The 23,263-nt window shown below is 40.0% G+C and overlaps 1 protein-coding gene across 2 annotated transcripts in view; it reads left to right on the forward strand.

Annotated features, from left to right (window-relative positions):
• SLIT3 (slit guidance ligand 3) overlaps positions 1-22,642 on the forward strand; it is a 395,171-nt gene extending 372,529 nt beyond the window's left edge. The window contains exons 32-36 of one of the 2 annotated variants that reach the window (XM_083596748.1): positions 2,620-2,750; positions 16,907-17,061; positions 17,803-18,088; positions 19,047-19,255; positions 20,960-22,642. In XM_083596748.1, the coding sequence (XP_083452874.1) occupies positions 2,620-2,750; positions 16,907-17,061; positions 17,803-18,088; positions 19,047-19,255; positions 20,960-21,201 (1,023 nt within the window). In that variant the 3' untranslated portion in view covers positions 21,202-22,642. The remainder of the gene's footprint in view (positions 1-2,619; positions 2,751-16,906; positions 17,062-17,802; positions 18,089-19,046; positions 19,256-20,959) is intronic. The other variant, XM_083596749.1, reaches the window with a different exon arrangement.
• Positions 22,643-23,263: the final 621 nt, after the last annotated feature.

The raw sequence follows: 23,263 nt of genomic DNA on the forward strand, positions 1-23,263 counted from the left end.
AACAGGTTTATGACAAAAGTAGATTTTGAATGATAATATAAAAGCCAGACTTGTTTACTACATGGATCTCTCACAGATGGTGTTCTCAAAGCTTATTTTGCAGTTAAAATATTGCTTCTCCATCTGGTAGCTAATGCCACACAAGTAAAAAATTAGCTTTAATGAAGCATCTCTTAAAACAGGATTAAGGGGTGCTTCCAAATGAAAAGAACTGAAATAAATAAAAAGTCACTTTCAACTTACCAGTCTGAGCAAATACTTTGATTATTTTTTTAAAGTGAATATTTCAGTTTCAAATAATGCCATTTGTCTTGCAATTTAAAAATCACTCTGGCACATTTACTGCAGAAATAATTGGAACTAATACTTGTTTCTGATAACCTCAAAGGCCTTTTTTAAAGCATGTCGCTACATAAGAAGGTTGGGAGAAGACTTGTATAGATAAAACTTTGGGCACAGTGGCTAAATGCCTGAAAACTTGTGTGGAACTAAACTAATCACAATACAGGGAAAGTTGAAATAATGCAGGGGGAAGGCTGCAGAAACTAGTCATGCTAACTGCCACTGCTACCTGCAGTGGAAGTGTTTTCAGTAGAAACGCTTCCCTGTTATCTGAATGCATGGGCAACATACTAGAAGACTACTAGAGCATCTCCACATGAGAGGAGACCTTGCCAAATCCCTGCTAAATATGACATTTGGAATTCCTCCCCCACTCACACAAGCATTCAACAAGCAATCGTCAGTATGTGCATACAACCGCTTTACACAACTGCTGAATGCATGGACTGTGGTTTAGTCTTAATTCTGAAATGGTCCATTGTATATCAGCTGTTACTACTGAAGGATGCAGACAGGAGACTTGGCGTGGTGTAGCCTACCACTTGACTTGCCTGACCTGGTAGGGCACTGCACCATTTTCTGAAGTCATTGTAAGTGGTTTACTTATTTTAAAGCCTTCAGTTCATGGCTGCAGTCGGCAGTTGAATAATATTTTTAGAAGTTTGTTGTGTTACATTCTGTCATTTTATTTCTCAAGCACCTTGAGCTATGTGAGATTTTGGGTAAAAAGTTATCAAAAAAGTAAAAAAAAATGAGAGAAGATGTATGCCATTATGTGTGCTTCTTAAGCAGAAAGGTTTATCTATAAATTATATAAACAAGTAAACTCAGGATTTCCTAACTGGGGGGACGGGTATTGCTTTTGTTTACTGTATTATGTCTTTGTGATCCTTGGATGGACGGTATAGAAATTTAATAAATTTAGTACTTGGCTGCAATGTACATTTAAAGTTTCATATGTTCAAAAGCTTCCCTCTTCAAAACTGACCTGAGATGTTTGACATGAGTAATTCTTAGTGTACATTTTACCTGGTTGTGTTTCTGGTGGTACAGAAACTGTATGTATCCTGTTTATTAACTTTCAGTGAACATTTGTCCTAGCAAAGCTCCTTTTATAGAATAAGCACAGTAACTGTGATCTGATTCCTAATGCCCACTGCGCACAGAGATGCTTACTGAAATATCTAGAGATGCCACACTTAAAATGGTACATGCGAAGGAAAGAGGATTTTCAATCATTTTGAGTTTAGGTTTCGGTTGTAAAACTTGGGTTGTAAAATGGTTTTTTACTTCAAAGGCTCTCCAGCACAGGGGGGCAAAAGTTCACAGTAAAGTTAAAAGCACAAATGGATGTTTTGTTCAAGAAGTTGCTCATAGGAAGTTTAAAAGGGGATGTTTTGATCAGGATATTTTGCATACAAGGGCCTAAGGTTCAGCCTAGGAAGCAGACAATTAAGGGGAAATAAAAACTTTACCAGAAAGCTACTCTCCTTCTGATTGGTAAAAGTTTGGAAAGGCAAAGGAAATAGGGTAGTTAGAAAGCTGTGGAATCAGAGATTTGAAGAGTTGGAGTTGACAAAGCTGTAAGAGATGGAGGGAACTGAAACACTGGAAAGTATAAGAGCATAGTTGGGCACTGCAACAGGAGGAATGTGGAAGAGACCACAAAGAGACCCGGAAGTTGAACAGAGGGATGCCAAAATTGCTGAATACTGGCTTGGTTAGGGGGAAAGTCTAGAATAGGTATAGAATGCATTTATCTCTATTTATGTATCACTTTCTTGCCTTACTAAAGGTTCCTAAAACCTTAAGTAAAAGCATATAGTAATTTGTGGGAGGAGGGGGCGGAATTAGTCTGTGGACCTGTTATTTATGCCATGCCTAATTGCTTTATCACTCTCTGCAGAGGAGGGAGTAGGTTAGGCCCGATAAAATCTGAAAGGCTAACAGCTGTTCAGTGAAAGCAGCCAGAGAAAAATCAAGATATGCACTGGGTGGCAGTAGCGAGAATATAAAGGATTGTTGTGTTGGCTGGTCTGCTTGCCACCTTTCCTTTTAATGGTGCAGGCTACAACCAGTGCCATCACACTGTAAAAAAAAGAAAGTAACCATTTTCTTTACCAAAGAGCACAGTGCAATGGCTTTGAGATAAATGTTTTGGTATTTACTAACTATACATGAAGTAATAGTTGTAGTGACAATACATAAATATTATGTATATGCCTTTGCTTTTTATATATATATTGCCATTAATCACTTTTACTTTGACATTTAAAGGTAGCAACAGATAAAGACAATGGCATCTTATTATACAAAGGAGACAATGATCCCCTGGCTTTAGAGTTGTATCAAGGTCACGTGAGACTTATCTATGACACGCTGAGTGCCCCACCCACAACTATATACAGGTAAGTACACTGGCTACAGAATTAGAAAATGAAGATTTCCTTTTAAAAGTAAAATTGCATTCTCTCTCTCTCTCTGCTTACAATTTCACATTTACCTTATCAGGCTATAAGAAAAGATGCTGTTGGGAATTAAAAAACAAAAAACAAACCAAAAAACCAGTATATTTACAGACCCACACTTCATTACTGTATGGACTTCCTCCTATAAGTTTTTATCTATCCAAACAATCTATTCTAATCCTCATTCTGACACCACACATTTAGAATAGGTCACAACCTGATTGCCTTCAGTTGAATCACAATTGGGCCAGAAGGTATTTTGAAACTGGAAGAAATTATGAAGTTTCAACCATGAACCACCTAGACCAGTCCCTTCATGTGAGTTAAAGCCAGAGGTAACTGTTAATGAATAAAGCACCCAGCATTGTCACAGTTCAGCTGTTGCTACTGTCACAGAGAACACACACAGTGCAAAAAGAAGCTTACAGGCAAAACAGCAATAGATGCCTTGCACAAGGAAAGCAAACCATGTATGGATTGAAAGCAGGGGAAATTTAGCCAGTCTGAGCTGGAAAGGGCAGAGGGGGGGAAATGCTTTTCTGGCTGCACAAATACCAAGAGCACATCCTTACTTTGCACAACCATTGTGTTTGTCCCAAGTGCAAAAATATTTCACACAATAAGCGTGGAAAGTGTGGATGATACGCATGTGTAATATGCATGGTAGAATTAAACCCAGTTAGGGCTCCTGGGTATGTATGAGTGTTTAATGATTCATGTCTATTCTTCACACATTGTTTGTTCTCAGCACATAACCTCCTTTCTCTAATTCTGAGAGTTTCTAGTGCCCCAGAGGATCCAAATATGGTATCTTTCTGTTTTAAAGAAATCCTATCACCCTGCATGGTAAACATAAAAAAGACCAATTTGATGTACAGAGGAACAGGAAACTGCTTACAGAGGCTTCAGTTCTTTGTGTGAATTTTTTAACACTCCGGAAACAAGACAGGATGGGTAATTAGCTCAGTTTGGTGCCGTCTGCTCTTTTTAGGGGACTGTGTTGTATGCAACAGAGTGGAAGCAAGCTCAGTAGGCTTCCTTCTTTGCTGGCGGTGTATCGACTAATTAGGCAGTGCATTGGCCTCAGCTAGCTCTGTACTGGAACAGAAAGGCTAATCATTAGGTCTGAGCTAGCCTGTCTACCCATCGGAAGGGGGTTTGTTGGTTACTTTCACCAGTGATTATAGTCTGGTGGGATAGCCATGAAAACAGACTCTTTATTCTGTAGCTAATCCTAATTAATTCCATGTTATAGCAAAAGCAGAGTTGTTACAGCAGTTTTATGCCACTAATTAGAACATAGGGGAAGGCTCATTAGTTGCAGACAACACATGAGGTGGCAGATCAGAGCGGGTGCCTGCTCCCTATTGTTGATAGCAGAATGCTGTAGCGACAAGGGGCTGCTTCTGATATCTCAGCATTTCATGGATCCTCTCCTTCCCGGCAAAGTTACCCGTGGCGTGAAGCATCAGTGTCCTCATTATTCCCGTGCCCTTCATATTGATCAAGGAGGAGGTCTCCATTCAGAATGACACCTCATTACCATAAGATTAATGGCCTGCTCGCTGGCTGTGTTTTGCACTGTGTGATCTGTTGAGATGGTGAAAGCTGCTGCTTAATGTGATGCCCTTTCTGAAATGTCACTCTAATCTTTTATTAGTTTAAGGAGTATAGCAGAATGGGGATTAGCATCAAGCTCGATAGGAAAAGATTGGGCTGAGGGAGAAAAAGCTACAGCTGAAGAATGTCAAAAGGCAGGGGAAGGTGGGAGGAGCTTCTAAGTGAATTAGATTCCCACCCCCACCCACGAAGGAGGGGGGTCCAGAAGGGGAAATTTCCGGCTCCTTGTGCTTCCTATTATGCAAATGGCCATGTTTGCAGAGAAGTAGATCTTGGGTTCTATTAAGAAAAATGTGTATTGTTGTGACTCTGCTGATAGGGCACACCTCTACAATTCTATTATTCTATGGCTTCAAAAACTGGGGAGATCCTGCCTGTGCTGTTCCATCCCACCAGTGATGGGATCTTTGTGTGTCATGAGGCAGAAGACGCAGGCAATACTCTGTTCATTTAAGGTGTACAGTTATTGAATGTGCGTGCAAGTCAGCAGTATCGCCCATGGCATAATATCAAGCCAATCCAGACTACAATTGTGCCACAGTAAGAGAGAAAGAAAATCTGCACACAAAGCAGATATCCCAAGAAGTTTAGCCAAGACCCTAAGCGTATATCACTGATGATAAGATATTTTACAATAAAGAAATTAAGTATGCAGAAGATTTTCTAGAAAATTATTTACCCATTTTAAAGTTTAGAGAGCATAATACCAGAGTGGGGGATGGGGAAAGTAGCACACATTGGCCGTGTTTGGATCCAGTGCTACATCAGGGCTTCCTTCTTTGTGAACAAGCTGCAGCAAGTCTTGCTATCCCCTGCCACCCACCCAAACTCCCACACAGCCAAGAGTAGGACTTTAACAGTGTTTACTTTCAATTTTTAAAAAATATTCTTTATTGAAATATAAAAAGTAATGTGTATATAATTTAGGGTTGCCAAAAACTTTATTATTTTGAAGAAAAGAAAAGAAAAGCAGCTCAACAACTTTCCCAGTTTGTGTCCAGATTTTCACTTTTTGAAATATGACAACCCTAATATAATTGTAAGTTTCTCTGAGTCTCAGCTTGTTACTGCATCTCAACTGGGGATTGTAGTTTACACTAATTATGATTGGTTTAAACAAGCCAGCTTCATAATGCATGGTTTGAAGGTGGCTTGTGAAACTGATCAAAGTTACTGATATATCACTGTCCCTACTTGAGGTGCAAGGACAAACTGAGATTCAGGAATTCCCAGACATGCAGCAGGAGGTAGGTAGGTTGTGAACGCAAGGCTCGCTATGGCTTGTTCACATAGCACTAAACCATGGTTTAGTGCTGTAAAAGAATCGATTTATTTCCTGCTTTGCCAGTTCTGTCCTTTATTTTTGGTGCCTCTTGCTTAAAGGGAAAGGACTTTTTAAAGATGTGAGCAGAATGGCAGCTCCTGTCCAGTCAGTGCTTTGCCTTGAATTTGCTCCACCACCACCTACCCTCCATCTTGGTAAAGCAGAGCCATTTGGAATTAGTTACTGCTCTATGGGGGCAGAGAAGAACCTCCATGCCAGCACATTGGCACCAGCTACAAAGAGAACCTGAATTTAAAAAGAAAAGGGGGGAAGTGAGAAAATGTTTTTATAACTTGCGCAATGTGCACTAATTTAAAATATGTTGTAGGGTTTGTGGAAGGTTCTTTTCAAGATTGCTGTTGTTGCGAGAACTTCATAACAAGCCGTCACTGCTTAAACTTCTTTTAGCCAATTTCCCTTCTACATGGTTTCCAGAAAGAATTCAACCCCAGAACCTGATTTCAATGTCACTGTTTACTATAGAACATGTTGAACAGGGTGCTGCTACAGTTTCTTATTCTAGTGCATTTTTTCCAGGTACAGTGGTACCTGGGGTTAAGAACTTAATTTGTTCCGGAGGTCTGTTCTTAACCTGAAACCGTTCTTAACCTAAAGCACCACTTTAGCTAATGGGGCCTCCTGCTGCCGACGCGCCAACGGAGCATGATTTCTGTTCTCATCCTGAAGCAAAGTTCTTAACCTGAAGCACTATTTCTGGGTTAGCGGAGTCTGTAACCTGAAGCATATGTAACCTGAAGCGTATGTTACCTGAGGTACCACTGTATTGCTTCTTTCACTGTAGAATAGAAATTGTCCTACATGTTAGTCCCCACCACTGGAACATGCCATATATGGAAACTACCTTTTATATGACCAGATCACTTTCACAGCTGGAACTAGTGTTTTAACTGAGCTCCTTGGCACTGGGCATTTAGGATCAGTTTCAGAAATCAATATTAGGGCCTTGGAACAAGTGTGCTCTCAACATGCTTCATTAGCTGGGGCTAGGTATTTCTTTCTACTTTCATAAACAGGTTGGCCAAGGAAAAGGGTATCTTCAAATATTTGATTTGTGCTTTTCCTAGCCAGCATCTAGGGCTAGAGGAGTGTGTCTTGAACCCAGCACCTCTGTATCACAGATACAATTATATAGTTCTTCTTTACTTAATACCAGGAAGAACTATGTTCATTCATATAGCTCTGCTATATTCACAGCAGTTTGATCTGATGGTTTTCTACTTTAAGCATACAGAGTGATGTCAAATGAGAATGAATTGTGATCGTTCAGTATGTGCACTATGTGTTCAGCAGCTGCCTTGTATAATGTGCACAATAGAAAGAATCCAACTTTGGATTTTGCTGATTCATGTTTGCTCAGAAGCAATGTGGAATATCTGAGATTCTTTGGGGATTCATTTCAGATTTCCTCAGCCTTATAACTTGGAGTGGAAATGTCAAAGTTTGCATTAATGTTTTCCTGGGCACTCAACATAATGTCAGGTAGAAGTCAGTAAATATATTTTAGTGGAGATTACATAAAGTATATTGCCATTTATCGCTAACTTCGAAAGAGAAGGAAATTAACTAAAGAAAACATTTCAATCAAACCTGAGCTGTTTTATCAGAAGAAAACATCCTAGGGATATGGGGTAGTTGGTAGAAATTTTAAAGCTAGGATTTTTAAAACATGCAGATATTTTATTACGAACATTTTCAAAAGACACTGCCTGTGTTGATATTTTCCCAATTTATATATAAGGCTTTTTTTAAAAAGGGGGGGGGCTCTTATTCCTTCATTTAAAAATAAATAAATTTGCATTTGAAGACCAGATTCTTTTCCTTAGCACTCTGCTTATTGCTTTATGTTTTTTAAGAATTTTAGTTAGGATAACAATTGTGATTCCATCTGACATTTGCAGGACAGAATTTCATATTCATTTATTTTTCTCCACTAGACAGTTTTGTTCTGTACTGTAACTGGAATGCTAAGCATCTTAAAATGGAACTTTACAGCCTAAATCTTTTAGGAAAATATCCATTGTCAATTTAAGGTAATGTAATTCAGCTGACAAATGACTCCATTTACCATTCCCCATGAGAGTTTGTTTATGGTAAGTATTAAAAAGCTTTAGTGATAGTTTTAAATTTTCAGCCACTGCATTTTCTGCAGTTAAAATTAGAGCAGAATGATGCACTGTTCAGCCAAGGTCAGAAGCAGGCTACTAATCTGATCATTTTCACGTAACTGGTTTTCCTACTATATGCAGAGGAGACGGTTGCATGGAACAGGGCTATCATTCTTTCTTTTTTCCTAGCATGGCTCATGTGCCCTACATCATGACCAGAAATTCAGCAGGTTCCACTTTTCCTACTATACAGGTGCAGTCATAAGAAACCATCATATTTCTCTCTGTCATATCACACTTACATTGTTTGTTTGTAGGCTCTCCATACTGATTCTTGCCAAATGGCCTCAAGGCAGCACTAAAATACAATAAAAACAACAAGAAGAAACTGGAAACAAAAGCAGCAGATAAAATAGAGCTGAACTCCTTTGGGAGGAAGGGCAGGATATAATTTTAATAAATAAATAAGTAGCCCAAATGAAAATGGTATAAAAGGACCTTCAGTGCCATTGAAGTTCATTTAAGGGATAAAGGAAGAGGACATGTTTGTTACTTGTGCATAAAAGACAGTAAAAAAAGCAGCAAGTGAACACCTATAGGGGAGAAAGAGTTCTGTAATTTGAGCATCAGCACTGATGGTAGCAACCCAGTTTACCCACAAGAGTAGACAAACCTCAAGAAGAATCTCTGAAACAAATAGATGGGCAGGTCCATGTGGGAAGGCAGTCCTTTGGATAATCCTCTACCAATACCTTTTGTGGGTTTAAAGACCAAAACCAGCACTTTGAATTGACCCTGGAAATAGGGAAGCAGTGAAAATGTTTTACATTGGAGTGATTTGTTCACAATAGTGTGGTCCACTTAATAGTCTGGCTGCTGCATTCTGCACTGGCTGAAATTGAAAGCCAGCAGCCCTTCCAGGGAAAAGCTGGTGGCTCTAACATTTATATAAATCACCCACAATATAAAGTATCAGAGCAGTGTACCAAAAAAAAAGAAGTATAAAATGTATAGTAAGAAAAATACAATGCATCAATAAAATAATGATGGGCACACATTATCTCTGAAGACGTGAATTGTGCCAAATATACTGATTCCTAGTAATAGCAGAAGAGAGATTCATCAAAAAGCAAAACAAAGATAAGTGCATTTTAAATAGCAACTAAATCTAATTCTCACTTTTAGCAAACAAGATTGATAGTGCCTCTTTTCAAAAATGCAGACAGAGACTACACAGTGAAGATCAATGGTAATAATGTCTATCCAAAGCTCCATTTTTGGTTTCAGGTTGTCATGATCTGCATGGCATCCCCAACAACAAAAATTCCCCACAATGCACGATGCCAGCTTTGTGGCTCATATGTATGGTTTCTTATACAGCAGTAGTTTTCATCCATTGACTATGGTACTCCAGTGCTATACTTTTAACACTTTCATTTGGTGTAACTGTATCTATATTCTTAACATAGGGCTGGGGACCCTGCAACCTGCAGGATGGATCAGACCTAACCCCCCCAAAAAAAACCCCCCACCATTTGAAGTAACTTGCCAAGAATTCTCTTTCCCCCTCTCTGGCCGTTTACTTTCAGAGCAGGTGAAAAGGGAGAGGGGTTAGATGTGCATGCATGCTGGGTGTATGTGTATGTAAGGTGGGGGGGTACAGTCTGCATGTGTGGTTAATGCAGTGAGCATGTGCAAGAACAACAAATTGTGTTCAGTGGCTACTTTGGCTATGTTCACTGCTGGCATGTGAATATCAGAGAACTGACCGAACTTGAATGTGACTCTCTGGCCAAAAAGTTAGTAGCTTCTTGGTTAAGGCAATTGTTAAGTTGCATTTTATGTAGTAAGCAACAAATAAATGCAAGCAATAATAAAATAAAATGCAAAAACAAATAATAAAAGACCAGTTGGCAGCCTGTGAAGGTTATTTGCTTGCTGCTACTCCTCTGGGAGCCCAAAATGTTTTATGGGTGTGCAGAATGATAACCCTTTCCTAGATCTCTCATATGGAACATAGAGCGGGTACTGAAAATTTACTGGAACAAATTTGGGGATTCCTCCTTGGATGAAAGACCTGAGGGAAAGTGTTTTCATTTGAGATATGCAAATTAGATGAAACAAACTCTCAGGTACAAGAAATAACAAATCAGTTAAACTATCAACAAAGCAAATCGTATGCATTTCAAGCTGCTCTCTTCAGGAATACTTAAATAGATGTATAAATAAATGCAGTGCTTGCTCCGCTGATTCTGTTAATGAATGCTACTTTTAATGTATTGATTTGGGGTTTTATATTATATTTCTCTTTCCTTTCTAAGTAGCTTGATTATTTATTTGAATTGGAGAAAGGGATAGAAGTATTAAAATGATAACCACACATTATATTAAGCACATGATTTAACTGGACATTCTGTTTGTTTAACAAAAGCAGTAGTGATCTGGCTTAGGACTGTAGTACACAGGGAGATGAGATTTAACCCCTTTCATCCCTGCAGCATTATCCTGCAAAAATATAACCACATAACAGATTAGAATGGGTATCCCTCCAGATCATATTATTCTGTACAGATATTGTGTAATACATTATTTAAGGTATGCTTAAACAGACATGCATGCTGCTAAAATGTGAGCGTTCTTGCATATAATTTTTTGGGATGCATTAGCTTTTTGAGACATACATTGCCCTCTAGATCTCCAGGCAAGTAACTGAGAAATCCTATTTATTTGCTTGATTTCCTTTAGCTGTACTGGAAATGTTGAACCTTGGGCAGCATGTTGCCACCCAACTAATAAAGGGAAAGCAATTTCATTTCCTGGCTAGCTATCTGGTTTCTAAAGAGACAGCAGACTGATTTTTTCCCCCAGCTTCCAGTTTCAGCTAAATATCTTCATTTTTCTGCTTTCCATTCAAAGCTGGGAACATTTTTAATTATATCCGGCACTAATCACTGTCAACAGAGTATCTCCAAGTGAATAAAGCAGGTGCACATCTTTTCAGAACAAGAAAAAGTTATTATAAACCACTTCTGGATTAAAAACTTCCTTTTGAATACATTTACATTTTTCCCCTTTAGTCTTAATCATTATTTCTGTATTGATGTGTACTATGCAAACAAATTTAAGTCCTAGCCACTTACGCCTTTTTCAATCCTGAATGTAAAAATGCCGGAAATAGTTTCTTGCAAATATTACATAGGAATGTCATTCTTCCCTTATATTTGGTAACAGAAGCTGCTACCAAATAGCTGTTCCCTATGGGTCAAATTACATGTGACATTTAATCATGTGAAAGCTGTCCCTGAGGTTTATGGTTCTTTGCTGAAGTCTATGTCAGACATTCAAATGGGAAGAAGGAGTGCTTATCTCTCTCGCTTTTTCTTCTCAAAATTCCGCCCACTCCTTTTTTTGCCTGGGGTGGGGAGCAATACCATATGAATAACTGACTAAGCATCATATATAATTTGAGGGGTTTTCTTTCTTTTTTGAACCGAGTAACTGACCACTGCATCAATTGAAGAGTATAGATTGCTGACTGGGGGCAGCTGCCAAGACCACATAACACCGGTCTTGAAAGACCTACGTTGGCTCCCAGTACGTTTCTGAGCACAATTCAAAGTGTTGGTGTTGACCTTTAAACCCTAAACGGCCTCGGCCCAGTATACCTGAAGGAGCGTCTCCACCCCCATCGTTCTGCTGGGATGCTGAGGTCCAGCGCCGAGGGCCTTCTGGCGGTTCCCTCATTACGAGAAGCAAAGCTACAGGGAACCAGGCAGAGGGCCTTCTTGGTAGTGGCGCCCACCCTGTGGAACGCCCTCCCTTCAGATGTCAAAGAGATAAACAACTACCTGACATTCAGAAGACATCTGAAGGCAGCCCTGTTCAGGGAAGTTTTTAATGTGTGACATCTTAGTGTATTTTTGGTCTTTGTGGAAGCCGCCCACAGTGGCTGGGAAAACCCAGCCAGATGGGCAGGGTACAAATAATAAATGGGCAGGGTACAAATAATAAATTATTATTATTATTAAGCATTATAGTTATTTATTGCAAGCTAGCTCAGACTAAGAATCCTAGTAACCTCTAGTCAGGAAAATAATTGCTGGGTATAGGAGACAACAGAGGGAAACTAACGTTTATGTTTGTAAGGGAGACAAGTTCATTGCATGTTGACGTCATGTTGTTCAAGACCATGTTTATTGCTTGTCTGGTGCACTTTATTGAAAGATACTAACAAGGATGGGGGACTTTTTTCAGCCCGAAGGCCACATTGCCTTCTGGGTATTGTTATGGGGGCTACATGAGAATAAACCAACAAACCTGACCTTGAGCATAGATTTATTCCGTTCAGCTTTCAGTTCTCAAATTGGGTTTCAGGGAGCAGAGTCTCTGCTTCTTTCTGAATATTGTATCTGTTTTAAGAAATTCCTGTTGTGGATATCAGTCCACAACAAAGGAAGGGTGAAATTTGTGTGCGGATAAACCAATAATAATAACAAATAATTCCACCCTCATTCTATAATAGTCCTGGTTACCCATTTCTGTTCTTCCATGAAAATGTCGATGAATTACAAATTTGTTTTGACACATCAGTTTAATACAATACCTCCCTGAAAACTGGAATAGGGTCGCTGGATGTGATAACTGCTGATGGCAGCTACTTTCCATACATTTTGTTTGTGTGTGTGTGTGTTGGAGAGGGGTTATTTTATAGGCAGATAGAACAACATCCTTTAAAAAAGCAAATCTAATGCAACTATTTTGAAGTGTGTTTATATTTCAGTGAGGTTTTTTAAAGCATATATTGTGAATTCCAGAAGAATGGTTTCAAACAAGGCAGATTCCACTTATTGTACAGCATTTTAATAGTTTTACTGGAACTTAGCCCAAAGTAAAAACTTGAGGACTGTTTCTAATTGGTTGGCAGAAAGTTGCTAAGACAAGCTTTGGCTTTATGAATTCAAACACAAAGTTGGTGCTGATCCAATTCCTATTTTAAATTCCCCCTCTTTCTCTCTCTCACACGCACATACACACATTGCTATTTCTTATTTAATTTCTTATCAAAATAATCCTTGAAAAAGTGCTAGATGTGTTTGCAATCCTAGATCATTTACAGATGTTCGGATCTTATTACATTTTCCCTTTGACAATTGTACAGCTCAGCTTCATTCTTCTCAGTTCCTAGAAAGCTTTAAGTTTCGTGGTACTTTATCCTGCCCCAGCTCAATTTTTCTGCCAAGCTGTTTACATTTTGATTTGAGATGATCGGGTAGTTCACTGTGTAAATATGAAAGCAGCACTAGCCACCATCACCCTTTGCCTGAAATTGCCTTTCAGCAATGCTCTACTGCCACCTAGAAGTCAAATGTTAGACTGCACCTTAATTCCATACTATGCAACTTCATTTCCCAAGACTGTGTACTTGACAAAATCACCTATGCCAACAATAGTTTTCACTGACTGTATCTGTCTGAAGACAACCCATACACTAGCATTGACAGTATTCTGATTTATGCTAGATATTGACTTCATCAGTTTGGTAGCTAATTCAACAAATTATTTGCCTTATTCGGGTAGTTGCACAACTGAAGAGGAAGAGCAATGTAGTGCAAATAAATCCTTGACATAATGCACTGTTTTGAGAGAATGGTCTGAAAACCACCAGGTTGACAACTGACCCCCCATTTTAACAAAACCCTGTCGCCAGGGCAATAGCCCTCTTCTCCCTTCAAGGCACAGTCAGTGTGCACTGTTGGCCCAACTGTGATGCACTGTTCAGTGTCTGTGGCTTTCTTCCCTTCATCTCTCGCCAAGCCACTGTCTCCAACTGTCTCAGACGATTGTTGACTCCCCCATAGGAGCAGCAAGCCAGGCTCTCTAGGAAGAAACATTCACATAAGCACTTATCATCTGGAAAGGGAATCCTTTCTTGGAATCCAGAGTTGTCTTTCTGAGGGTACAGCAATTGTATTTAACAAAATGCAATTTTTCAAGTGCTCCTTGGAGCATTAGTAGGATGGTCTTTAATTATACATTATCAGCTTTAAAACTCTGGGGCACAATCCAACCAGAGTCCCATTTATATGTCCCATTGGTTTATATCACATAGGCTTGACCATGCATTTAGCTTTCCCATTGAATGCAATGGAGATTACATGCTTAACTTGGACTGGATCATGCCCTTATCGTCCACTCTTTTTCAATAAAGTTTAAGTAAATGCTATTTCATATCGAATGGCAGACCACCACAATGCTTCATCACAAATTGCTTTTGAATCTCACTTTCTCAGTTAAAAAAAAAATGTTTTCCATGTGGCAGGCAGGTGCTACTGCCTGGTAATGTTAAAGCTATGGACAGAGGCCATGATTGCAGCTATGATACATTCACACTAATAGTTTCCTGCTTGTTTGTAACGGTCAGTGTCCCTCTGGTGGGTAGGCATTATCCATCACTTGTGGTGGTTGAATGTTTTGTTACCTCTACAATATCAAAAATCATTTATAGAATCTCAGTGGCAATAGCAGTAAAAGCTATGTACTTCAAAATAGCTACTGCTGACCCTTGAGTCAGAAATAGCTGATCATTTCCTTTTTAAATGCAGCATATTTCTTTATTTGATGGTGTACTTCAGAATAGTGGTAAACAGTAAAATGAGGCGCAGTCCGTTGTTTAATCCACACTGAAGGATGATAAGTAAAATGCTTTGCTGAGAGTGTTCATCTTCAAATACATGTTATGTATTACCACATTTTCAGCAATAATAATAATAATAATAATAATAATAATAATAATAATTTGTATCCCACCCATCTGACTGGGTTACCCCAACAGCTTAATTTGTGTAAATGGTAAAGGTAAAGGACCTCTGGACAGTTAAGTCCAGTCAAAGGCGACTTTGGGGTGCGGCACTCATCTCTGCTTTCAGGCTGAAAGAGCTGGCGTTTGTCTACAGACAGCTTTCTGGGTCATGTGGCCAGCATGACTAAATCGCTTCTGGCGCAACAGAGCACCGTGTCAAAAGCCAGAGCATGTGGAAAGGCCGTTTACCTTCCAGGTGCAGTGGTACCTATTTATCTACTCACACTGGTATGCTTTGGAACTGCTAGGTTGGAATGAGGTGGGACAGAGCAACCGGAGCTTAGCCTGTTGTGAAGATTCGAACTGCCAACCTTGTGATCAGGAAGCCCAAGAGGCTCAGTGGTTTAGACCACAGCGCCACCTGTGTCCCCATTTGTGTAGTTTTTTATAGTCAGGGCATCCAGGTCAGTTTGGACTTCTAGACCGGGTCCTAGATTTCTGATTGTTAGAAGTTTTGGGTGAAAACATTTTTGTTATTGGTTATGATGTCCTCATCCATTAAATTGCTAGACAGACAGTACAAAATTTTTTATAAAAAAGACTGGCTATGACGACAGACTTAAAGTCTAATTAAAGACAGGACACACTGGAGGTAAATGAAGCAAGGGAAAGTGACTTTTCATCTTGTCATAATTCTGTTACTAAAATTTAGAAATATGAGCCCAGTTAGGGCTAAAAAGATTTTTGAAATGGAAAACTATTTAAAAATTAGAATTTTTAATAATGTTAACAGTTGAAATATTCTTCCATTTTATTCAAGTAAAATTCAAACTTTCTTATGTGCTCTACCAAGACATATGGGCCTCTATATAATCCTGTTAATCAGAGCATTTAAAACTTAATCTCAAAAGGCCATATGCTGCAGAGGACCCAGTGATTTATGTCTGTGCACTCTGGCCTGAAATAAAAACCAGCAGTGCTAAATACTGTAGTGTTATCTTCTGACAAATGACTGTGGTTTTGACTTCTTCAGATAAGAGGGCTGAGTTGGGAGAAGGGAGACTGTTGCTGTATACATTGATTCTACCTCAAAAGTTCAAAGGTCATTAATTATGCTGCCTCAGCTCAAAGAAGCAGCTCCTCCCATCACAAGAATTTGAGTGGCTGTGTTTATACCACCACATGGAAGTCCCAGTTCACACACCTGACAATACCAGCCGGTTCATATGCTCATGCAATAGTTGTGCGTGTGAAGCCCAACATGTTTTGAGAGTCAACGGGTCTTCTCCTGACCTGTCCTATGTAATAGCCCCAGTGAGAAGAATCAAATGTTATTTTTCACCCTATCACATCAGCACATCCCGCTGAGGTTTCAGCTGGAAGTCCACTTCTCTCTGGCAAGCTTGACAGTAAGCTTTCATAAGTGCTGCTATTACCATCACCACATGGCTTAGATCAGGCATAGGCAAACTCCACGTGTTTTGGGACTACAACTCCCATCATCCCTAGCTAACAGGACCAGTGGTGAGGGATGATGGGAGTTGTAGTCCCAAAACATCTGGAGGGCCGAGTTTGCCTATGCCTGGCTTAGACTATTCTCCCAAATCCAGTCAGCTCTAGTGCTGCTGACTTTTACTCCAGACCAAGTAGCTAGTTCCTGGCTACTCTACACACGTAATCAGAAATCAGTACCATTAAGATAATTGTGTGTTCTTATGATAATTGTGTTCATATGTTAGCTTAGGTTTCTAATCCTGGCTACAGAATAGAACATGAAAAACATGGTCACCATGATTCTCAATAACAAAGGGTGTAAGTCGGGTGCAGTTCCTTGATAAGAACTTCTCACAGTTTTTAAACAAGATATTAGCAGTGGGGTAGGGATTGGATTGGCCCATTGTAATGGTTTAGCCCTCCCCATGTCATTTTCCTGATACCGTATTTTTCGCTCTATAAGACACACTTTTCCCCTCCCAAAAAGTAAGGGGAAATGTGTGTGCGTCTTGAAGCCGCCTGAAGCCTCCGGAGCGCAGCTGGAGATTGTTAGAGGATCACTGTGCCTCAGTTTGCATATTGTTTTGGAAAGTGCAAATTTGATAGATTCAGCTTTAAATGTGTACTGAATCAAATTTCTTCTCCGACTATAGTAGAAACCTGAATATTATAGTTAAACACCTTCCTAATTTCCGCTTTTTTTCCCCTTCCCCCCCACCCCTCACTCTTTCAGTGTGGAAACAGTAAATGATGGGCAGTTTCACAGTGTGGAGTTGGTAATGTTGAACCAAACACTGAATTTGGTTGTGGATAAAGGAGCTCCCAAGAGTCTTGGCAAAATGCAGAAACAGCCTGTTGTTGACGAAGATACTCCACTCTACATTGGAGGTAAGTTCAGTTTTTGACAGTTTGTTACTGAGAATCAAACCAGATGTAACAATGGAAGAGCCACAATTGCATATATATATATATTTCTAAATGATAGATGCAACTGTAGGGAACAATTTGAATCAGGGCTGAAGTGCTGGGGGGAATTATTTTTCCAGTTCAAATTACCTTGCCAGAACAGGTATTTTTCCCATAAGGAAAAGTATAGTTCCAGGGGGACAATTCAGATTTGGAAAATGGCAGAGGCAAAAGGGTTAAAACTCCTTCTTTGTGTCACAGTCCCTATCCCAATCAACCTTTCACCCCAATTAGCAGCTTCATTTATATATATATTTTTTAAAAAGAAATAAATAAATGCAAAAATCTGTTCCCGCGGGCACTTGTCTAATCTCTCTTGGGAGGGACCTCCACAAGCTGAGCTGAGTACTGTTTTGAACCTGGGCCACAGTGTCCAAACCTATTAGTTTAACCATTGTAATTTGTTTTGTTTGTACATAAGGTATTTATGTGTATTTGAAAATCCAGTGTGACTTAAACTTCGGAATAAGATACGAAACAATCATGCTTAAGAAATGATGGAACAGGAGGGGTGTAAACTGGAATATAATGTACATTGCAAACTACTACTATTCACCTTCCTAATTCCCCAGTATGACCATCCCGTTTCATTGACACATATTTCTCAGAATACCTTGAAGATGCTGAAGTATTCCCTAAAGTGTTTTGCTATGTTCCTTGCAGGCATCCCTACATCCACAGGGCTGTCTTCGCTGCGGCAGGGCACAGAGAGGACAACCAGCGGTTTCCATGGATGCATTCATGATGTCCGCATTAATAATGAACTGCAAGATTTCAAAGATCTACCACATCAGTCAGTAGGGGTCCTTCCTGGTTGCAAGTCCTGTAACATTTGCAAACATGGCATCTGTCGCTCTATTGAGAAGACAAGTGTTGTCTGCGAGTGTCATCCAGGCTGGACTGGATCACTCTGTGACCAAGAAGTTAAAGATCCCTGCCACAACAGCAAGTAAGGGTGCTTCCAGACTGTTGCTATTTTCAGGTGGGATTCAATCACATACAAGCAAATCCAGGTTGCGTAATTAAGGTTGAGTTAGCACTATTTCGCAACAAACCTCCTAAAATAGGATTTTTTTGCAATAAGGAAAGGAGCAGAGAGATGCACTAAGAAAACGTTTTCCTCTCATGTGAAAATCAGAATGAATGCTGAATAAATATCTGACATTGTCTGGTCTCTAGACAATGCATACAAACTAGGGAAAATGATTGATAAATAGGTTGCCTGGAAGTAACCTAAGTTTCCCTCTGTGTTGAATGGAAAACAGGGCAGGGGGAATGGGATATTTATGCACCAGTCAACAAACATGCTGAGAAAATGTGTGGGAGCCTGCGCCTGTCTCCCCCTCCCACCCCACAATGGTATGTTTTATGGAGAGCAAGTTAAATTTCAGATTATTTCTCATCTGTATATTTAGAACTGTGGATTTAAAATATGAGTCACAAAAACAACTACCGTTCTTTCTGGTTTCTAAATCTCCATAGAATCTCCTTGTGCTTGCTGTGGACTAAGTGCTACTCATACATGCATGTTTTTCGCAACCAGCTCACATTTTTCCCATTTAATCTGGATTAATCCTTTCCATGAAAAATCCAATAAGTTAAAAAAAAAAAGAAGGCCAACGACTCATTTGTGATATCAAGCCTCATCTGTAAGCCACAGAATCTACACTTTGGGGATGTTGACATTTATTGTACAGCATTTATCTGAGGCTTTTATGCACCACTTTTCACCATCTGATCCCAAAGCAGTTTCTATATAGAAAAGCATCACAGAATAAACCGTTCAAAACTTACAATTAAACCGTTCATAAAAATCAACCTACAATTTCATTCCATTTCTGGAACCTTTTTGTTCAGCTTGTGGTAGACACAAATTAGCTTTCTCTCTTTTTCTTCTTTCCTCCAAGATGCCTCCATGGTAAATGCATAGCCACCACCTCTGCTTACACATGTAAGTGTGTAGAAGGTTACATGGGCATGTATTGCGACAGAAAAAATGATTCCTCCAACTCCTGTCGAGGTCTGAAATGTAGCCATGGGCAGTGTAAGATCTCAGCACACGGGGAGCCCTCTTGTGAATGTGATCCAAATTACAGTGGAGAGCGCTGTGATAGAGGTTGGTATAATTGCAACTTGTGTGCTATGTGCTTTGCCCTTACCTGTTTTGTTCATTAACACATGAGTATAAGTAAAAAGAGTTCTGCAGATTTTTCTCTATTCCAGAGTCAATTACCATGTTAATACTGTATTTCACATAGTGAGATGGCAAACTTTAAAAAAAGATGAAACACATCTTGGGTGGTTCGACTGATAGCAACTTGCTTTCTAGGGTCCACTTAGCACCAACACTAGGATCCGTTTCTTTCATACATTTAAATGTATGAACATATGATCAAATAGCAGGCGCATGAAGAATCTGTGGGAGTGTTCTCATCTCTCCCAGCCAACCTATGCCACTCAGTGCATCTCCAAGCTATCACTGTCTTGAAAGCTCTGGAAGGCCAGAGGTTATCTGCTCCTGATCGATACTGACTGCCAGCACCTCTCCATGGTTTCAGATAGGGGCCTTTCCCAGGCCTACCTGGAGTAGGGATGCTAGGAATTAAATCTGGGAACTTTTGCATGGAAAGTATGTGGACTACCATTGATCACTCCTCCCTAAATATGTGTCCAATCACTGAGAAGGAAACATATTATCAACTCATGACTAGGATGGGCGGTCTGCAAAGTTCATCAGCAAATTCTTTTTCTCAGTTTGTTGCAATTTGGTAAAGATTTTAATGAGGAAAATAATTTATTGTAGCCAGGAAATAAACAGGAAGAACCTCCGGCATGCAGCTAGTAGTAGCTTTCTACCTAAAAGATAGCAACATAGCTCTCCTACATGCCTTCTGTCCCAAAGAACTAGTTGGATAAGTCCCAATAATGCCAATAAGTACACATGGTTCAATGCATGATTAATCCAACTAAAATAGTCATCTGGTCTCTTAAAATATAGGAGCTAAAGTTAAGATAGTCCTGCACAGAAAAAGGGAAGAGGCACTGATACAAAACCCACCCACCTATGGGATATGAGATGGGGTATGATTCTAGTTCTTCTGTGCTAGCAGCTTCTATGCTGGGCAGGAAATGGGTGGTATGTTCAGAAGACTTCCCACCCCCCAAGTACTGTTGCTTACCTGTATGAGATACTTGGTTCTTATATCCCGTGTCACAGCAATGGACCAGAGATTTCTGTTGGGGACTTTTATCTAGACCCATAGTTCCCTGGTGGATAATGTACACATGGGACGCGAGTATTTAGGTTTATGGGTTCAAATAGGCCACAACTTTATCCAGCAAAGGACGAGAGAGGAGCGCTCCCTGGCCACGCTGCGGTTTAAATTATCTGCGGCCACGCCTCCCACCAGTGCTGATTGGTCAGCAGGGCCACCCCTGGGTGGGGCCCTGCCCAGCAACGCAGCCCAGATGGCAGCAAGTGGGGCGTCAATCTCCACCTCCCGCCGGATCACTGCAGGGGCCCCAATGGCTGCAACGCCACCCACCAGAAAAGGCGAATGGACGCGCTGCATGTTGGGCTGTGATTTGATGCAGAATCCCATTTTCTACTGTGACAATGTGTGGAATTCAAAGTAGTGTTGTGGGAACTGCTGTCATAGATATATAGAACCAGCATATCTTCAAAATATTCTGGTATTAAGTGCACTTTGTAGCAATCTGATCTTGGCATAAGCCAAGGAGAGGGCTGTGGTTTGGATTCATGTTCTGGATGTTCAAACAAATGATAAGATCTCTGAAAGCATGTATTTGTTTGTTCTAGCAGAGAATCAGTGCCAAGGAGAGATTATCCGTGAATTCATTCGGAAGCAACAAGGTTCGATTGCATGCGTCTCTCTGGTCAAAGTGCCTCGAGTGGAATGTCATGGCAGTTGTGGGAATGATCAGTGCTGCATTGCCCTCAGGAGCAAAAGGCGGAAATATGGCTTCCAGTGTGTGGATGGCTCCTCCTTCACAGAAGAGCTAGAGAGGCATGTGGAATGTGGCTGTGCAAAGTGTTTATAAACAGCTGATCCACCTCTTTGCCCCTTTGTATCGACTCAGATGTGCTATCAAAAACAGGACCTATTTACTTTTAAGTGAAGAAGAGAATATTAAGTATATTGTAAAATAAGCAAAAAATAGAAGTTATTTTTATTATGAAAAGTGACTATTTTCATCTTTTATTATATAAAGTATCTGACCGTTTTGGGTATATGTATCATATAGTGAGTTATTTTTACTATGGATTTTTTTTTACAGTTGTAAAAAAGAAAATTGGGGAAAAATTATTCCGAACCTAAACACAGGGAATAATAACAGAGTATAGTTGATAAGCTTTGCACGATGGCCAGACGTGAAGGTAATAAAGAGATTGCCGCAGAAATCACAAAACAAGTCTTTGAAAGGTTCTGGATAGATACACATCTAGGAGCTATAGCTCTCAGGCCCCCTTCCTATCCAGGCATGCTCGGTTAATAGCCCTTTCGGTTGACCATGGAAATGTTGGTTGTGTTTATCACTATTGTGGATCTGCTTGACTCCATTGCCAAAAAAAAAAAAAGCACACCACAATGTTGCCGTGGCTTGAGCCTTACGCACAGATATTATGCACATATTAATGCAATGGTGATAGTAACATGGTGTTTTGTCTTCTGTGTATGATTAATTCCCACACTGTTGTTTTTGTAATTTGTAGCATGGCCACTCTTGCAAAAGCAAAATGAAATGAAGGCTTTTTTTTTTTTTAAAGTAACAGATGAAAAGTAAGCACTGTGTAACACCTCATCAACAGTAGACGAGATAATCCTGGTACTTGGAACAGCCTTCCCTGGCCATCCAGCACATGGAACAGCAATACCTTGACTCCCATTCTGCATGCGCAGACTATTGCGCATTCTTACGCAAGGGAAGGGCCACAAGGAAATCTCCTGTGGAGGTGACACCCTCTACCTCCAGATGACTTTATGTTTTAGTTTGCAATGCAAAGGATGCACTGAAAGATGCCTTACCAGACTATGACAATCCTTTTTTTTTTCATCCCCACATCTTTACTATAGGAGTATTTCACTTACTCCAAGGGTTCTGCCACAGTGCCAATTAAGTAAACACAAATCTATTGTTCATGGCAGCTGGTTTCTGCACATGCTGAATATAAAACTACAAAGTAATGCAGATGACAAACCCTTCTATAGATTTGAGTCTATCCTATGTAGCCTGAAACATCCTCATGGCAGCTGATTCATACAGCAGTGTGTGGAATGCCTCAACATGTAGATTGCATCCGTAGCACTGCCAGACATTTTAATGGGCTAGCAGTGGCCCACATGATCAGTCACTCTACATGTTACAGCTGCCATGTGGAGCAGCCACTGTAAGGCGGCTCTTTTACGCAGTTTTCACAAGGCAGTCATAACACAGAGACCAGTCTTTGTAAAGGGAAATGTTAACAGAACAAGACAAAGTCCTATTTGTTGACCACCTTAAATGCCTTTGACATTTTGTATACCACGTCTGGCTTATTTTCTCAAGTCCCTTCCCCCCCCCCTTCCTTGCTTGGATGTGTAGTAAGAACAACCTGTAATTCCAAGGAATCATTGATGAGACAAAGTGGAATATTCAAAAGTGCCTGAGAGAGCTAGTACTCCACGTTCAAGTTTGATCCTGAAATCCTAGCAAGATCCCCTGAACTTGGGATCAAGTCTCTTCACAGCAAAGGATAGCCATATTTATCGGGAACAATGTTTGTCTTTAAAAACAACCATGGGAGTGAATCCCACTAATGACCAGTGCAGCCTCTCCAAACAGAACAGATTTATATCATGCTACAAGCATTTTACTCCTTTTTCAGATTTCAGGAGTCTGAAAATGCTTAAGAGTCTTTATTATAATTACAGTCTTCTGAAAGCCACAATAGTTTGTTCAGATTTCCTTATGGATTCTCAGGATAATTTCAGACAGGAGGGAAATGACTGATACAATAGTTGCCTTTCAGAATAAATAGTAGTGCATGGAGCCTGCAATCAGTGAAACGTAAAACAATCACTAGTTACTTTGCCAAGAACTGATTGAAATAATACAGTTCAGG

This window comes from Podarcis filfolensis (assembly GCF_964270895.1).
Source record: "Podarcis filfolensis genome assembly, chromosome: 2".
Taxonomy (NCBI): Eukaryota; Metazoa; Chordata; class Lepidosauria; order Squamata; family Lacertidae; genus Podarcis; species Podarcis filfolensis.